Raw genomic sequence first — 18,547 nt, 5'->3', positions numbered from 1 at the left:
TCTATAATGAGAATCCAATTTGGAAAAGCAAATACCTAATAAAATTATTTCATTACTTATCAAAAAATAATGAATTTTTATTTTAAATATTTCTCAAATTCTTTTGCTTTTACAATCAAGTATGAAGCTGGGCACAGTGGCTCACGCCTGTAATCCTAGCACTTTGGAAGGCCAAGGCGGGAGGATCATCTGAGGTCAGGAGTTAGAGACCAGCCTGGCCAACATGGTGAATCCTGTCTCCACCAAAAAATACAGACATTACTCGGGTTGGTGAGGCATGCCTATAATCCCAGCTACTCAGGAGACTGAGGCAGAAGAATCATTTGAAGCCAGGAGGTGGAGGATGCAGTGGGTCGAGATCACACCACTGCCCTCCAGCTTGGGAGACAGAGTGAGATTTCATCTAAAAAAAAAATCAACTATGAGGCATAATTAGCATACAATAAAATGTATCCATTGAAATGCACATTTTGAGTTTTGACAAATACATATACCTTGCATAATCAATACCAAAATCAAGATACAGAACATTTCCAATACTCCAAGTAGCTCCCTGGCGCCTCTGTAATTGATTCCTATCATCCCTGGTTCCAGGTGACCACTTTTTTTTGACCAGTCTTGCTTTGTTACTATAGATAAATTCTGCCTATTTTGTAATTCACAAAATGTAACAGTACAACATATAGATTGTGACTGACTTATTTTGCTCAGCATGATGGTGAGATTATTTTCTGTTGTGTCTTGTAGCCTATTGTAATTGCTGAGTAGTACTCCATTATACGGATGTAGCATGATTTACCATTTACCTGTTGATGAAAATTTTGTTATTTTTCCTTGTTCACAGTTACTATGAACACTGTATATAAGTTTTTACATAGATACGTATTTTTATTTCTTTTAATTAATTATCTATGAGTGGGATTACTGGGTTTTGTGGTTAACTTTACAAGAAACCTCCAAACTGTTTTCCAAAGGGGTTGTACTGTCAAACATTCCCACCAGCTAGTATGACCATTCCCGTCTGTATCCTTGTTGATATTTGTTATTGCAAGTCTACTTAAGTTTAGCAATTCTAGTGGGTGTGTAATGGAATTTCATTGTGGGTTTAATTTGCATTCTCTGATGATTGATGTTGCTGATCATCTTTTCATATGCTTATTGTCCATTCATATATTTTCTTTGGTATAGTGTCTGTTCAAATCTCCTGGCCATTTTTTATTGGGTTGCCCTCTTATTATTGAGTTGTAAGAGTTTTATATATTTTGGACTCAAATTCTTTGTTTGATATTTAAATGGGGGACATTTTCTCCAAGTCTGTGGCTTGCCTTTTCATTATATTGGCATCTTTCTAAAAGTAGAAGTTTTAACATTTTGGTGGCGCGTGCCTCCCAGCTACTCGGGAGGCTGAGGCAGGAGAATTGCTTGAGCCCAGGAGGCGGAGGTTGCGGTGAGCCGAGATAGCGCCATTGCACTCCAGCCTGGGTAACAAGAGCGAAACTCCGCCTCAAAACAAAAAAATTTTTTTTTATGAAATCCAATTTATCAATTTTTGTGCTGTTTTACAACCTAAGAGGTCCTTGCCTAACCCAAAGTCATAAAGATGTTTTCCTCTAGCGTTGTTATCTCAAAGTCATTTGGGTCTCGCATTTAGGTCTGTCTTTGCAGACAGTGTAAGACAAGGGTCAAAGTTCCTTTTATTTCTCATACAGATATCCAGGTACACTCTCACCTACGGTTAAAAAGACTATCTCATCCCCACTAAATTACCTAAGCACCCTTTTCAAAAACCAACTGACTATATACACATGGATCTATTTCTGAACTCTATTCTGTTCCATTGATCTATAACATCTACCTTTACAATATGACCACTACTCTCAATTATAAAAAGACATGAAATCAGGTAGCATGGGTCTTCCAATTTTATTCTTTTAAAAAATTGGCTATTCTAGTTCCTTTGATTTTTCATAAAAATTACTAGAATAAGCTTATCAATTTCTACTAAAAAAGCCTATTGGGACTGCATTGGGGAGAACCGTCACCTTAATAACATCATGGCTTCAAATCAGTGAACATGGTGTCTTCATTTAAGAATTCTTTAATTTCTTTCAGCAACAATTTTCTATTTTCAGTGCACAGATATTACACACATTTTATAAGTCTGTTCCTAAGTACTTCATATTTTTTCACTCTAAGTGGTATCATTATTTTAATTCCAATTTCCAACTGCTTATTTTTAGTTTATGGAGATACAACTATTTTTGTATATTGACTTTGTATCTTGTGACCTTTGCTAAATTCACTTAAAAGTTTTAGTGGCCTTTTTGTAGATTCCTTAGGATTTTCTAGCCCAGTTACAATGAATGCATATAATGCCTAGATATTGGTTTCCAAAATCACTTTTCATAAAAGAAATCAGGGTTCCTTAGAGAAATGGCTGGTTCCAGGGCCAAGGCTAAGGAAATATCAGATGAGCCAGGAACATCTTACTATGTTGTCAAAAAGAAAGTGCTCAAAGAAAGATGGAAGATGCCAAATGTATATAGGAACCAGTTATAAAGAGACTCCCATTGGCCATTCTCTTCATGAGGGTGAAAGGAAGTTCTTCTTCATCATAGGATGCTAACATGTATAGAGGAAATATGGAATTAGGAAATTAGCACTGGGGAAACACCATTCTAATAACTGTTACTACAGATGCTGAAACTAGTGAGTGAAAGTCAAATGAGAAACAAGATATTTAAAAGACTCCAAGTATCTCCTCCACAAGGTACTTTTAATTGCCAAGGAAAAAATAATAATTTTATAGCAGGAAAATGTGGCAGTTACCATTTTCACCAACTGATTAAAGCTATTGTCACTAGTAATATAGGCTGTAATGTGCCTCCTGATATGATGCACTGACAGAAACCCAACACTTCTACCCTATTCCTTCCAAAAATGCATAACCAGAATGTAATGAGGAAACATTAGCCAAATCTAAATTGAGAAGCATTCTAAAAAATACAGATGTAAATGTGGTTAAATGTTAACATTTGGGGAATTCAGGTGAATAACATACAGAAATTATTTGTACTATCTTCGCAATTTTCTTGTAAAAATAAAAGTATTACCTAAAAGGTTAAAAAGAAAGGAATCACATATGCAGTTACTTTCTCTACTTAGCAAACATACCCAGATTTTCAATGGTGTAATAGCGCTGCTTATAGTCCACTTTGATGGTCTGAGCGTGAGGGCTGCCAATGCCATAACCAATGGCGTAACCTCTGACCACAATGTTCTGATTCTCTGGAGGAGTCCAGCTCACTACGATGCTAGTGACGAGTGGGCGTACGTGAAGAGAGCTAGGCACTTCAGGAACACGAGTTTCTGGGAAGGAAAAGCAGAAAAGCAAGATGAGATCTGCTGTCTTTTAGAATATCTCACCATCCTTAGGGAGTGCCATTTAGCCTCCTGCCACACTATTTGGGGCTAAGTTTTTCACATTATGCCCAGGAGTTCAAAAAGAATTATGTATAGTGAAATACAGCCCATGATTTTACCGCATTCTAAGAAAAAAACCACAAGACCTGAACAGCTTTAAGTATAAGACATTGCAATATTAATTTGGAAGGGAAAACAAAGTGATAAAAGAACCTCTTTTGCCCCAGTGGAGAAAAACAAATTGCCTTTCAGTAGTTACCATCTCTCTTGGTCCCAAAGGCTACCAGGTGGAATGAGAAAGGCATAACACCAAGTAGTTGGAAGCCTGTTGTTAACAGGTGTTTAAGCATCACATTATAGTAACAGCACCAATTATTTACTCCCCTAAGTAGTATGATAAGTCAGAAAACATGAAATTTTAGAGCTACAATTGATTCAGTTGATGAGAGACTAAGAGGCTTAAAAAGGAGGAAACTGACATGCTCTTTCACATACACTGTTTCAGGGCATAAATACCAACTTAATTTAAAAAGTAGTCAACTGAGGCCAGGCACGGTGGTTCACACCTGTAATTGCAGCACTTTGCAAGGCCAAGGAGAAAGAATCACCTGAGCCCAGGACTTCAAGACCAGTTTGAGCAACATAGTAAGACCATGTCTCTTTAAAAACAAACAAACAAACAGCCAGGTGTGTTGGTACACGCCTGTGGTCTCAGCTACTCAGGAGGCTGAGATGGTAGGATCGTGCTTGAGCATGGGAGATTCAGGGTTCAGTGAGCCATGACTGCACTCCAGACTGGGTGAGAGAGGGAGACCCCTTTTCAAAAATAAAAAATTCGTAAACTGAGACTTAGAACAAGAACTCAGGTCTTTTGCTTTCCAAGTCCAGCACCTGTCACTGATAAAGTTGCTACCTATACACACCCATTTGGGAGTACTCATTGAATAAACAGGTGAGAAAAAGGGCACAGTGTCCAGGACTAAAAGAAAAGGGAAACTGCAATTGAAATAAAGGTATAATTTATGTGGCTCAGCCTTAAATTTTAGATCAGCCATCTACTTCATGGCATTGGTTAAAAAAAAAAAATCCAACTTACAGCACCTACACATTTTTATTTGCTCTAGTTCTGCTTGAAAGGACAGTTCTCTAAAAGGCATTGCAAAAAATCCATTCCAGGAGCCTTGATGTAATACAGGAATGACAACAGTATGATACACTAAGGTTCACAGACTAGAGCCATATCCACCCAAGCCTGTTGCTTTCCAGTTTGACTCATTTGACTATAGTTAGTATTTATTGTGTGCCAATCTGGCCAATTGTTATTCTTTTTTTTGAGACAGAGTTTCGCTCCTGTTGCCCAGGCTGGAGTGCAGTGGCAACACCTTGGCTCACTGCAACCTCTGCCTCTCGGGTTCAAGCAATTCTCCTGCCTCAGCCTCCCAAGTAGCATGAGCCACTGCGCCCGGCCCCAACTGTTATTCTTACCATCTAGGTCACTTTCAAAAGTTTCAGCAGATAGCCAGTCAGTTGCTGGGCCTGTACCATTGATCGTTAGAGCAGCTACTCGGAAATTATATTCAGTCCCCCGATCAAGGCCTGAGACCAAATGACAAAAAAGACAAGCTGAAACAAGAGCTTTGGAAAAACAAAAGATTAATAATCCCTCATTAAGGCAAATATGTCAGTCACCAACTCAGTATATAGCCTGAAAAGTTTCAGTTAAAGTTAATCAGTGCAAGCAAAACACAAATACAACATAGGGGTAGCTTCCATCTCTAAATAAAGCAAAAGCTAAAGCCCACACAATCTAAGAGGAAAACAGAAATGACTGAAGCTCCCAGGAGATTACAGACTTTTGTTTAAGAGCTTGAAGGCACCTCAGAGATCATTTAATGCAATCCCTTCATTGTGTTACAAAGAAAGCTAAGGCCAAAAAAGAGGCCAAGAATAATGAGTTCTAACAAAGGAACAAAGGTATCTGGTCAGGCACCAAAACCTAGGAGAGAATGTAAAGATGTAACTCCTACTGAGTTACCTCTGTTCTCTGAGCTACCTCATAACCATGGCAGAGAAATTTTAAGCACCAAATATGGTCTCAAAATTTATTCCTTAACAACCAATTGCTCATATATTATATAGTAGGTAAAAGTGGAAAATGACCCAAACCTTTCTGTTATGCAACTTTTTATTTACTACCAGCTAATGAAGTACATGATTTACCAATGTCTCAAAGGCAACAAAGATACACATAGAAAAGTCTATTCTACAAAGCAGGGCAACAGTTAATAATATGGTCAGTACACACATACATTTTTAAAGCACTTAAATACCAGATATTGTGGTAGGTCTTGCAAGGTTATGAAAATTATCCTGCTTCCCCACACCCAAATGTTGGGATCTTTACCAAGCAGCACTATACAGGACCTCCAAAGACAGAGATACTGAGATCGTAACTTGGCCAGGACATGAGACAAGCCCTGATTTGGTTAACTAATCCTGTCTCATGGTTGGAAGAAGAGCTGGTAGGTTCTATCTCAACAGGCCCATCCTGACAATCTGTATGCTCCAAAAAAGCAAGCAGCAAGATGGAAGGGAGGAGCAAAATGCCTGGGCCCAAGTCAGTTTACCTCATCTCCCCACACACTGAACCAGAGTGAGCTGCACATGTGTTTGTTAACAGATAATAATCTGGACTACTAGCAAACACTGCTCAATGAAGATCCTGAAGGAATCCAACCAATTATTCCATCCTTTGGGGACAGTTGGGATGTATGACAGAGCAAGCAAATATGAGGTACTACATAAAGAGGCTGAGTACCTCTCCCGCTAAGTACCCTAGAGCGTTTATAGACTACGACTAAGGTGTATGATATACATCCTAAAGATATGGCAACATCTGTTTAGTGCTATAACAACAATAACTTCTGCCTAAAATTTAATTATATAACGTGTTGTTGGTAAAGGATCCTGGTAATCCATTTTGATCCCTAATACTTAATCAGGCTTCAAGTTAATGCTTTAAGAGTTCAAGCCTCTCCATTTTTGTTCACCACTGTATACTCAGTGCCAGAGCAAGCTAACAAAAGTTCAATGAAATCTATTGAAAGAATAAATCCAGATGTGATTTTAAAATGTAAGAATTTTCTTGATGAAGCCATTTTTACCATAAAAATTCTATTTTGCTTACACATCAAATGCTTCATTAAGAAAATGAATAATCTCATGGACAAAGACTAGACTTTTTATAACAACAACAAGAATGGAGCCTAGTATATAATAAATGCAATTAAATATTCAAAATGAAAAGCCTTATGGATGGCAAATGTTATTTATCTGAATGTAGAGTAAAAGAGTAAAATCAGAAAGTGACCTTTTTTAGGAGACAAGAGTCTCACTCGGTTGCCCAGGCTAGAGTGCAGTGTGGCACAATCATGGCTCAGTGCAACCTCCACTCCCTGGATTCAAATGATCCTCCCACTTCAGCCTCCCAAGTGGCTGGAACCACAGGTTAGCACCACCAAACCTGGTTAATGTTTACACTTTTTTTTCTTTTCAGTCTCTGCTCATCCATTAAAATTTTTGTACTTTTTGTAGAGACAGGGTCTCACCGTGTTTCCCAGGCGGGTCTTGAACTCTTGAGCTCAAGCAGTCCACCTGCCTCTCAAAGTGCTGGGATTACAGGTGTGAGCCACCACAACCAGCTGAAACTGACTTTGAGAACATCTGTGGCCAATGATCCCTTAGTGATATTTCTCAGCACCATCTACTACAGTCATGATTATGGACTGCAGCTAAGAGAGGTGGGGTTCTTGTGAAGAAACTGGAAGAGACTGAAGGATATGCCCCTGGAGCCAAACATTCAGTCTCCTATTTTGAAGGAAGTCAATCCCATTTGTGAGGTGAGGAGTGAGGAGCTTACTGATTACTAGAGCATGGTTTTTCACTGTCAATGGCTCTCTCAGTTTTTAAAACTTATACCCATAAACAAGGGAAAACATTATACCTTTTTTTTTTTTTTTTTTTGAGATGGAGTCTTACTCTGTTACCCAGGCTGGAGTGCGGTGGCGTGATCTCAGTTCACTGCAGCCTGCACCTCCTGGGTTCAAGGGATTCTCATGCCTCAGCCTCCTGAGTAGCTGGGATCATAGGCACGTGCCACCACACCCAGCTAATTTTTGTATTTTTAGTAGAGATGGGTTTTACCATGTTAGCCAGGCTGGTCTTGAACTCCCGACCTCAAGTGACCAGCCCGCCTCAGCCTCCTAAAGTGCTGGGATTATAGGCATCAGCCACCATGCCTGGCCGGAAAACATGACACTTTTTGACCCTAGATCTTGGTTCTCTCAAGAACCTGGTCCCTGGGGTCACAAGAAAGTGGGTGATGCCAAGCTTCTGCAATCCTTTCAATGTCTACCCAGGAGGGATGAAATATAAAGAAAGTTACAGTTTCCAAAGGGTGATGAAATTAATTCTTGGGCTTAGATAATAATGACAATACCTCCCACTCTTATAATTCTTATCTACCAGCACTGCTCTGGAGTTTCCTAGCAAAAAAATTACCTGAGTCAGAGCTTTTGCCCCAAGATTAAACATGCCCGTGACTGCACTGTTACAGCTACAGCTAACTCACACCTTTTGGTTGTAAATGTACTAGACTCAAATTCATCTGTTTGCTTGTGAAACAGATGAGCTCTATTGAAAGACAAAATGAAGCCAATACATCTGAGGCAACACCTCCAACAGGCCCAGCCCATGTGAGTTTACTCCTTGGACAGAGGTAGGATGACGGTGCCGAAGCTGAGGCATGTGTAACTGAGCATGACAGAGTCCTGGCACTGTTAAACTAATAAAGGAGTGGACAGGATGGGGTGTGCTCAGACTACAGTCAATTCTGCTGCCATATTAGGCATCTATGAAAACCCTATGGAACAAGGACAGCTTGGGGCATCTGTCTCAATTCTTTGTAAGCACAATCCCAACATTCACAGGGTGAAAGCACTTAATCTGCCTCCCATGTTTCTCCTGCAAAGGAACCTTGTCCTTGCTTAGCCAACTCTACTTCCCCTGCTTGAGGAAGATGGGCGGGGTAGGGGGGGATTCTCTGTGATCTTCAGGGTGAAGCCATATATCATACACATTTGGGTCCAGTTTTACCATGTAAGCCACTTATTCTGTTGCACAGGAAGGGAAACTATACAGAAGAAGCTATCCCTGATAGTATTTTCTAAAACTTTATTGTGTCCATAGTCACATGTATGATTACTGCAATGATGCAGCTATTCACAAATACTGTTTCAGGACACATACATGTGAGTGGTGGTCAGTGTTACAAAAACCATTTTGTAGACCTCTGTTACCAACTAAACTGAGTGGAGTAATTTCTATGCTTATATAGCTTTGTTTAATCATTTTTCAAATTACAAAAAAAAGCAATAAATATACTCAGAAAAGAATGTGGAGAATGCAGAAAACACAAGAAAGAAAAAATCAAACTCAATCTCACCACTCAGAGACAGCAGAACCTTTAAGAATATTTTCCATTAATATGTATCAAGTTGGAAATAGACTGAACCATACACATTTTCTGAACCATTTTAAATTTGTCTGTATAAGTCTGCAGCTCAGAGCAGTCATTAGACTAGAGTAATTCAGTATCTAAGAAAGACACCGTCTCCCACCTTTTGCCTACATGCAAGATAGCTTACCTTCAATCAGCTGAGAGAGCTGTGTCCCGCTTACCAAGGTCTCAGTGACATCACTCTTTCGGGAGGCCTTTCGATAGCGAATCTTGTAGCCAGTAATCTGTCCATTTTGTGTAGCTGGTGCAGGTGGCTGCCAGTGAATCATAATACTCTGTGAAAGACAGGATTATAGAAAAGAGGCTGAATATATCAAAAGCTTGGTCTGTTTTACATATTTTTATCCTGATTTTACAGTGTAAAGAGAAGAAACATAGAGGTAGCAAGGTACTCAGTTTTACAAAGTTATTTAATAATCACTCAAAAATACCTTTAAATTCTAAGACTCTCAGTGATCAAATGAGATTATATATTCAAGTAGTATACTCTGGACCCCCTGATCTCCTGGCTATTTTGCCAGAAAGATGATGCTGGGTAAAAATCTCAGAAAAGTTTTCAGAAGGAAAGTGTAAGAAGGCCAGAACCACATGCATTAGGGAAGGAAACCATCATTAGGTATAAAAATTCTTTCCCGTATCCAGGGCAGAAGAGCTGAAATTAAACAATTTCCATCTAAAACTCTTTAAAAAGGGTATGATTAATTGATAGCTGGTTGTCTCTTCAAAAAGGAGGCCTACAGTACTTTCTTATTTTTTTAGAGTCGGGGTCTCACTCTGTCACCCAGGCTATAGTGTAGTAGCATAATCATGGCTCACTAGAGCCTTGAACTCCTGGGCTCAAGTGATCCTCTCACCTCAGCCTCCCAAGCAGCTGGGACTACAGGTATGGGCCACTGCACTTGGCTCTCTATAGTACTTCTTGAAAGGACCGAGTATCTCAGTTGTCTGTGCAGTCTAGAAGGGCTCTGGGCCTCCGAGAGCCACACATGGCCCTAAGTACACAGCAAACTTGGCTAGGAGGGACAGTTTGAGCATATACAACTAATGTGACAGAAGTCTGCCTTTGATTCACACGGGCTCATCTCACAGCACTAAGGAACCATGTTATAGACAACTTCTTTCCTTCTGCCATATCAATAAGGTTCTGAACAGTTAACATCCAGAATGCAATGTTTTACAGAAAAAGAGCAATTCATTTGCAGAAACGCTAAGCAGTTCTAGCGTCAGAGGAAGGAAGCAAAATTAAAGAGAATAAATGAGTTGGTTTTTAAGCCCAGCTTTAATGCAAGTATAATATCTATGTCTTTTTATTTCTTTGCTTAATTATGATGTTTTTCAGTTAGGTTCTAATTTATAGGTTTAGTATTTTTAAACGCAGAATATTACAACACGGTCATTCATTTATTTTGATGCTTTCCCACAGAATTTCTTTAAGTTCTTCTGAGGCACAATAGTATACCAGTAAAAATGAACAGCAGCATCATGAAGTTTTACCTTTGAATTTCTCACTTCCAAGGACAGATTCTGAGGAGCAGCACTGGGAACTAGAGAAGCAAAAAAAAAAAAAATTTTTTTTTTTTTTTTTTTTTTTGCATCACCCACACATCACCCATCATGTGGTCATCTTGGCTGTACCTTTGGGAAGTCAGATATTTATTTCAAGGATGTATAGTGGCTCTGAATTCTTCTAGACTCTGAACTTTCCTAGACTCCATATACACTTAGAACCTTAAATGTATTCTTTTATTATTGCTGATGGTCTTTTTTTTTTTTTTTGGAGACTAAGTTTCGCTCTTGTTGCCCAGAATGGAGTGCAGTGGCGCGATCTCAGCTCACTGCAACCTCTGCCTCCCGGGTTCAAGTGATTCTCCTGCCTCAGCCTCCCAAGGAGCTGGGATTACAGGCACCCCCACCATCCCCAGCTAATTTTTGTATTTTTAGTAGAGATGGAGTTTCACCATGTTGACCAGGCTGGTCTTGAACTCCTGACCTCAGGTGATCCACCCGCCTCGGCCTCCCAAAATGCTGGGATTACAGGTGTGAACCACTGCGCCTGGCGCAGGTCTATCTTTATCTTGGCAGACAACCATACATTTTTCTGGAACCAGGTCTAAGGAATATGGCAAGTGACATTATGGATCAAAATGAGATGTACATAAATCAGTAAGCCTGGCTTTCCTGGGGAGTTCCTAAGCTGGTTTTGAAGGCAGTTCCCAAGTAGAGCAAAGATATTTAAGCAATGACAGCTGGTAAAGTGAACCATCTGGCTTCCTAAGGCAAGCAGATATCAGAAAATAGTCATTTAGATGTGAGAAGTTTGGGACTGTTGGTTAAACAGCCACGTAACTTTAGTTACTCACTTTAGAACATAATACAGAGTTATCTCAAAGCGTGTGGCCCACCCACGCATTCTCTAATATCGCTCTTCACACCAGTGAGAGCAAGCAAAGTAAACCTGATTTGTTTTCTCTCCACTCACAAAATGCTGACTTTAGCCCTTCTCTCCTAATCCACCCATGGAAACTTCTCTCCTTCTGTCTCTAACATTTGGTGACCAGGGACCCAACTAAGTGCCCACAGTGCTATAGCTTCTGGAAGACAAGAGAATGTGTCTTGCTTAGTTCTGTAACTTGTGCGTAACAAAGTGCCTCAAGCCTCAACCCAGAGATTCAGGTAATGAGGATCTGGAGTAGGACCTAGGCACATGTGTTTTGAAAAAAGTACATGAATGATTCCAGCAGTCTCCACACTAAGAAGTGACTGAGTTGCAGAGGCATCCAACATAACTGTCATTGTTGTCTTCATTATCACTATCATAGCACACCATAGCTAAGATTTGCTGCATGCTCATTACATGGCAGACACTCAATCCTTACAATAATCTCAGGACAGAGTTTCTATTATTATTCCCATTTTGTAGATCAGAAAACTACAAAAGAGGTTCAGAGAAGTGAACTTGTCCAAGTTACCTGTTTCACCTGGCCTAGGAACCAAGATTTGTGTTATTCCAAAGTGCTGCCCCCAACCACCATGCTGAGATGCATTCAGTTCCCACAGGTACTGTACTCAACACGCCAACACACTTAATGCAGTTAAAATTTGGCTCATGTGTAGACTTAGGAGCCTACAGTAAACATTTTTTCCCTTAACTTTTCCCCAATATCTTGACTAGCTGGCTTATGTAGTTCACTAGCCAAGGTATAACTGCTTATTGTTTCTTTTTCCAAACTTTTTTTTTTTTTGAGACAGTGCCTCACTCTGTCATCCAGGCTGGAGTGCAGTGGTGCAATCACAGCTTGCTGCAGCCTAGACCTCCTTGGCTTAGGTGATCCACCTGCCTCAGCCTTCTGAGTACTAGGATTAAAGGCGTGTACCACTACACCCAGCTTTTTTTTTTTTTTTTTTTAAAGTAGAGATGGAGTTTTGTCATGTTGCCCAGGTTGGTCCTGAACTCCTAGGCACAAGTGAGCTGCCCAACTTGTCCTCCCAAAGTGCTGGGATTCAGGTGTGAGTCACTGCATCAGGCCTCCCATCAAGCCCATGGAAAACAGTGGCAAGAACAGTACAATGAATGGCTATTCTTTTCAGATTCACAATTACTGATATTCTGCAACATCTGCTTTATTTATCTTACTATATATGTATATGTATATTTATCTATCTACATATTGTTTCTGAATCATCGGAGCAATGACTGCAGTCATCATGATACTTCACTCCAAAATTCTTCAGTGTATATCACCATGGATCTCCTATGAACAAGGACATTCTCCAACAAAATGCAGCAATACAACAATAACATTCAGACATTTTAATTTTAACCCCAAAATATTATCTAATATAGCTAATAACCTATTTAATATTTACTACTGCCTAATACCATATATATCTAACCTTAAGTAATTATACCAATAGTGTCCTTTATGGCTGTTTTTTTTTTTTACCTCCAGATGCAGGATTCAAAGATCATACATATTTTATTTCATGTGTCTTAACTCTTCTTTAATCTAGACTCCAGAATGATTCCTCAACCTTTTTTTCTTTCATAAAACTAATATATTTTAAGAATCCAAGTAGGTTAAAATTTTTAAAAAAAACTTTTTTTGCTGAACTTCCTGCAATTTGGATGGTGTCTGATTGTTTCATCATGATCAGATTCAAGTCAAATATTTTTGGCAGGGATATAACAGAAGTAATATTGTGTTTTCCTCCACGTATCACACAAGGAGGCACGTGATGTCACTCTGTTATTTTATTGGTTAAGTTTGACTATTTGCTTAAGGGAGTGAAGCTATAGCTTCTAAAGCATGTGTGTTTATATAAGAGCTGTATACATATAAAGACTTTTTTAAAAAAGACTTTTTTCTAAAACATTAGATTTAGCTGAGTTTCATTAAATAACATATACCCTTACTAAGTGCAATGAACTCTAATCTTTTCTGTTCTATTCTAAAAATATATTTTTTAAAATGCTCGTTTTAACCTACTCAATCTCTTTGGCAAGCTATAATTTGAAAAACACTGCTCTAGGACATAGGTGTGTGTGTGTGTGTGTGTGTGTGTGTGTGTGTGTGTGTGTGTAATTTAATTTAGACGTTCGGTCACAGGTGAGAAAGATAACAGTCACAAATATGGAAGAACTGAAAAGACTAATTAGGCATGCAAATGTGATTGCTAAATAGAATAAGGCTAGTCTTCCAAAAGCCCTGGAATGGTCTGTGTTATGAACAAGCAATAGTATTTACTTACACAAAAGCTTCTGCTAAAAATACAAACACTGAGAGCCTATTCAGTAAGAGGTACTTTATGTTCTATGCTTTCTCACTGAATCTTTACAGCAACTCAATGAAGTTGGTATTATCTACATTTTACACATAAAGAAAGATGTTCAGACTTGACTAAAGTCATACTACCAGAAAGAGGTAGAATTGGGATTGGAACTGAATCTTCTTGACATCGAAGCCCATGGTATTACACCTAAACCACCAGGGGCACCAAGTGTGGTACACTGTTCCAGAGGAAGAAGGACTCACCATCTGACAATGTTCGAACAGCAACATCTTGTGTGGAGACTCCAGGACCATGTTTATTGTAGGCCACTACGCGGAAACTATACTCTGTATATTTTTTCAACCCATTAATGGTGTAGGAGTGACTTGAAACATCAACATCCTTGAATAAAATAAAACATTTTATACATACACAACTTGAGCCAAAGGAAGCGTGGAAAAATAAAGACTTAGCTATACAAATTCTATATTCTACATGAAACAGATATTATCTCTTTTACATAACGTTCTTTAATAGTCAAAGCAGATTAATCATAAATTGACAATTTACTTAGAAATGCTGCTTGATGTTCAGGGACCCTTGCTGGTAAAAACTACACAATAAATCTTGGTACAAAGAAATAGAATCTGTCAACTTTTCATTTCCTTTTCCACCCTCACATTTCCCATCAAGCAACTATTGAGTTTTGGAAACACATATTTCAACTCTATTCTTCCAATCAACGGTTTGAAAAGTTGCTTCACTTCATACCTGTTCTTTATCAGTCCCCTTTTCCATGTAGTACAATTTATAATTCTGGATTTCCCCATTGCCAGATAATGGTGTTTCCCACATTACAGTGATGGAGGTAGGTGAAACTGCATACGCACGAATATTAGGTGCTGGGCCAGGGAGCTGAACTAGAAAGAAAAGTTCCAGAGAGCAAAGTGTGAATTAAACACTACACTCCTCAGCAACTATTCTAGGCAATACTGCCATATTGATCACGTTTTAAAAATAATAGAAACCAAGAAAACAATGGATTTGATTGAAGTGGATTTAGAATAATACATAAACACATTTTCCTTTTTATGATTCAAATCAAAACCAGAAATTACACTGGAAAACTTTTGTGGTTTATAAAATCCCAGTTCTGCAGTGGGACTATACAAGACATAAAAGGCAACCGTCACAGAAGGAGATCCTTCTTTTGCTGGGCATTGTGGTGGGTAGGTAGGCATGAGGGATACAGTGATGAAGAGAATCCTGCCTACAAAGAACTCCCAGTCTAGCAGGAAAGTCAGACATATAGAGTTACAAAAAATGTCAAAGTGCTAACAGATTTAGTAATGGTTATAATAAAAACAAAAAGGTGAGAGCACACAGTTCTGCTTTGTGAGGGGTTTGGGAGGGAAAAGAAGAATTGGTGAAGAATTCTTGGAGTCAAGCAAAATGAACACTTTCCTCAGATACTAAGCGGAAAATCGTTCCAGTCAATGGGGTCAATAGGGAGAACATATAAAAAGACAGTGTTAAGTGGTTCAGCGTGGTTGAAATAGAGTAAATATGAGAGAGATAATGATGAAAACAATGACAGGTCAGATAGTGAAGAACCCTCTAATATCCTGCTATTGAGGTTCACATTTTCTCTAGTAGGTTTTAGGTAACTACTAAAAAATTATTAGCAGGAGCATGACATGATCAGATCTGTGTTTAGAAAGGACATGTGAACAGATGTTTGGAAGAAAAACAGTAAAGGAACAATACTAGATAAAAGAATGATGGTAAAAACAGCTGCCATTTATTGAATGGTTACAGTCAGTCAAGCACTAAACACTTGACATGTATTTTCTCACATAATCTTTGCACTAAACCAAATGAGATGGATATTATCATCTCCATTTATAGGTGAGGTTATGAAGTTAACAATCTTTCCCAAGTGATGAGAAAGTCAGCTAGTGGTGGAGCCAGGAGTTGAGTACTTGCTGATTCTAAAACGTGGGCTCAAGAAGACCCATAAGGAGACTTAATACGATACCCATGATAGGATATACGTGACTGGAAGACTGGATCGCTGTGTGATTGCTTAAGTGTCTAGCTGGCTCTAACTCCCACAATGGCTCATATACCTACCCTTTTACTATATTCTTTTTTGTCTGACTGACAGGTTCCAGTTCCAATTTATACACAAATCCTTTGTAGCTGTCTATGCCTACACTTTGGTAGACATTCTATATTTGAAAACAATTTCGCCGGCACTAGTGTTTCTGTAATAGACATTCATTAGATTTAAAAACTGGGAAGGGAGAAAAAAACTAACAAAATGTAAAACAAACTGGCTTTCCTGAGTAACAGCACCATAGCTCAAGACTAATTTTGCTACCGAAATGGAGAAATCTGAATATGGTTACTCAACAGTTGTTTGCTTTAGTTATGAATCACGTTATTCCCTTAAGTTAAGGGTATATTTTGTGCAGCCTGACAGGTGGGATTTGTCACACTTCTGCTGCCATGGAACACTTTCCCCTAACTTATTAAAGTGGAAGAAAAACAAAACAGTCCCTAAATTCTCTTGAAATCACTTTCAATATATTCATTGGCCAAGTGAAGGCAAATATGATCCTAAAAAAGGTGCTAATGAATTCTTTCATTTCAGCTGTACAGTGGCATAATAAATGGAAAAAATGTTAAGTTGGTTTGTGAAACTAAATATGTAAAATATTTTCCAAGGGCTGGTTCCAACATTTATGCCTCCCCCACACCAGCTGAACACCTCCAGATGAAATGCAAATCTCTCTTCCCTGTTTCTCTTTTGCTAAAATATGTTATAGTATCTCTCCGTCCCTAAAATACCCTCACCAGAACCTGTGGCCCCTTCTACCTATATTCTTATAACTATTTTCTTTTAGCCAAACTCCTTGAATAAATGATTGTGCTGCCTACTCTCCTTAAGGTGGTAACACACCACACGGTTGTCTATGGTACCAGACCTTAAGCTCCTTGTGGACCGAAGTCAAGTCTTTATATCCTGACTTCGGTCTTTCCATCCTGACTGCCTAAGTATTCACATACTCACTCATCTTTCCATCCTGACTGCCTAACACAGGGGCTGACACATGGTGGGCACTCGATAAATCCACTCTTCTTCACCCCTTTGCCTTCATCTCTAAATCTGACAATGACCCTCCTAGTTCAGTTGTTCTCATCAATTTGACTTAAAAGCTCTGAAATGATAATGAAAACTACAGATCCTTTCCAAGGGAAATGTGAATATGTACAGACCCAAATACTTATTTTCATGCAGTTTCAGAAGGTTCGCAGCCTCAGGATAGAACCTTTGCATTTCCTTCATTCTCGTCATGACTTACCTTGGATGTGCACTGTTAGATTCTATTTCTGGGATTTCGGTTACACAAATTCCTTCCCCCAAAATGCTTGCTGTAAGTCAAATTCCTTGAGGCCAGCCTCAGGCCTCATCTTTCCCTAGGATCCTGCCTTGCCTTTTCTATCTTTTACAGTATAAGTTTTTCCTATTCTGTATCCTAGTATCTCTCATGAACGATGCCTCTACATGAAAGCTGCTGAAGGATAACTGAGCTGGAAACCTAATAGAGTATTCCTGCTCTTGTCTGAACACAGATAACTGTAAAGTTCAACATCCCGCCTCTAACGAGAACACACTCTTCCCTTAAATCAACCCCCTGACTCTCTGACGGCCCTCCTGTTCTTGCCTGGATTTGATTCTTATCTTCAATCTCTGTCACTGAAATGATCAAAGATCTCCAATTTTTCTGCTCCTTCTTTAGGGGAAGAAGACCTAGCTTGTTCAACTTTGTTTCTCCAGTATCTTGTACATTACCTAATATAGGAGCTACTCAATACCTATTTGATAGGTGAATGATTTGCCATAGCATTAGAAAGTGAAGTTCTAATAGTTTCTTGACTTATTCCACCTGTCAGGTAAAGTCCTTAAACTATTTCTATAGTTTCACTGGTTAAGTCATTTAATCTGTTTAGTTGCCTGATCAGTAGTCTCTACAAATATATCCTATATACTCTCTTCTCAAAGTAAAATTTTTCATTACTAGAAGTTTTTTTTTTTTCTTTTCTATACATGGAATCACAGAATATTACTGGAAGTTGCGGAAAAACTAGTGCTGTTAATAATAAAAATAGACTGAAGAATACACTGAGGAAAAACAGTGACTTGTGTTAAAAGAAGGCAGAAGTCTAGACAAAAGCCTCATGTGGGAAAAGTATTCATTAAGATTTGGCTGCTGGTAATTTCAGGCCTATCGTTTACAACCCAAACTTAAGATACACAACACATTGATAACGTAAACCCGACTGACACTCAAGTCACAGAAAGTCTCAGAAATATAATTGCAAGAAACCCTATTTAGCACAAAAGACCACAGGTACAAAATAAAGCCTCAAAGAGATTCTAAAGAGCACGGTATGTATGAGATAGGACAATCCAGTTAAGAACAATTATTAAATACCTACTTCACGTGCGAGGCATTACATTAGACATTGTGGGAAAAATAAGGATGACAAAGCCTCCATCTTTGCTATAAAATAAGCAAGATAAATTCATAGTCATAACTGAAGGAAAAATGTGATAAGTATTTTAGAACTGTGGAAATAATATGAGAATCAGAGGAAAGATTCTAGAAGGCATCTGGGCTGAGTAATCTTACAGGGTCAGTAAAATATGAATATGTAGAAAAGCATCAACAGAAGTATATTGTCTTGTACTATTTGTTGGTTTTTTTT

General features: G+C 38.7%; 1 protein-coding gene across 35 annotated transcripts in view; it reads right to left on the bottom strand.

Annotated features, from left to right (window-relative positions):
* NEO1 (neogenin 1) overlaps positions 1-18,547 on the bottom strand; it is a 244,174-nt gene that overhangs the window by 41,386 nt on the left and 184,241 nt on the right. For all 35 annotated transcript variants that reach the window (XM_078333622.1, XM_009005211.5, XM_035259163.3 and 32 more), the window contains exons 10-15: positions 14,543-14,691; positions 14,035-14,173; positions 10,496-10,545; positions 9,129-9,276; positions 4,909-5,019; positions 3,175-3,369 (exon numbers count right to left, since the gene is read on the bottom strand). In XM_078333622.1, the coding sequence (XP_078189748.1) occupies positions 3,175-3,369; positions 4,909-5,019; positions 9,129-9,276; positions 10,496-10,545; positions 14,035-14,173; positions 14,543-14,691 (792 nt within the window). The remainder of the gene's footprint in view (positions 1-3,174; positions 3,370-4,908; positions 5,020-9,128; positions 9,277-10,495; positions 10,546-14,034; positions 14,174-14,542; positions 14,692-18,547) is intronic.

Source organism: Callithrix jacchus, chromosome 8, assembly GCF_049354715.1.
Source record: "Callithrix jacchus isolate 240 chromosome 8, calJac240_pri, whole genome shotgun sequence".
Taxonomy (NCBI): domain Eukaryota; kingdom Metazoa; phylum Chordata; class Mammalia; order Primates; family Cebidae; genus Callithrix; species Callithrix jacchus.
This window is presented reverse-complemented; position numbering and strand designations above follow the sequence as displayed.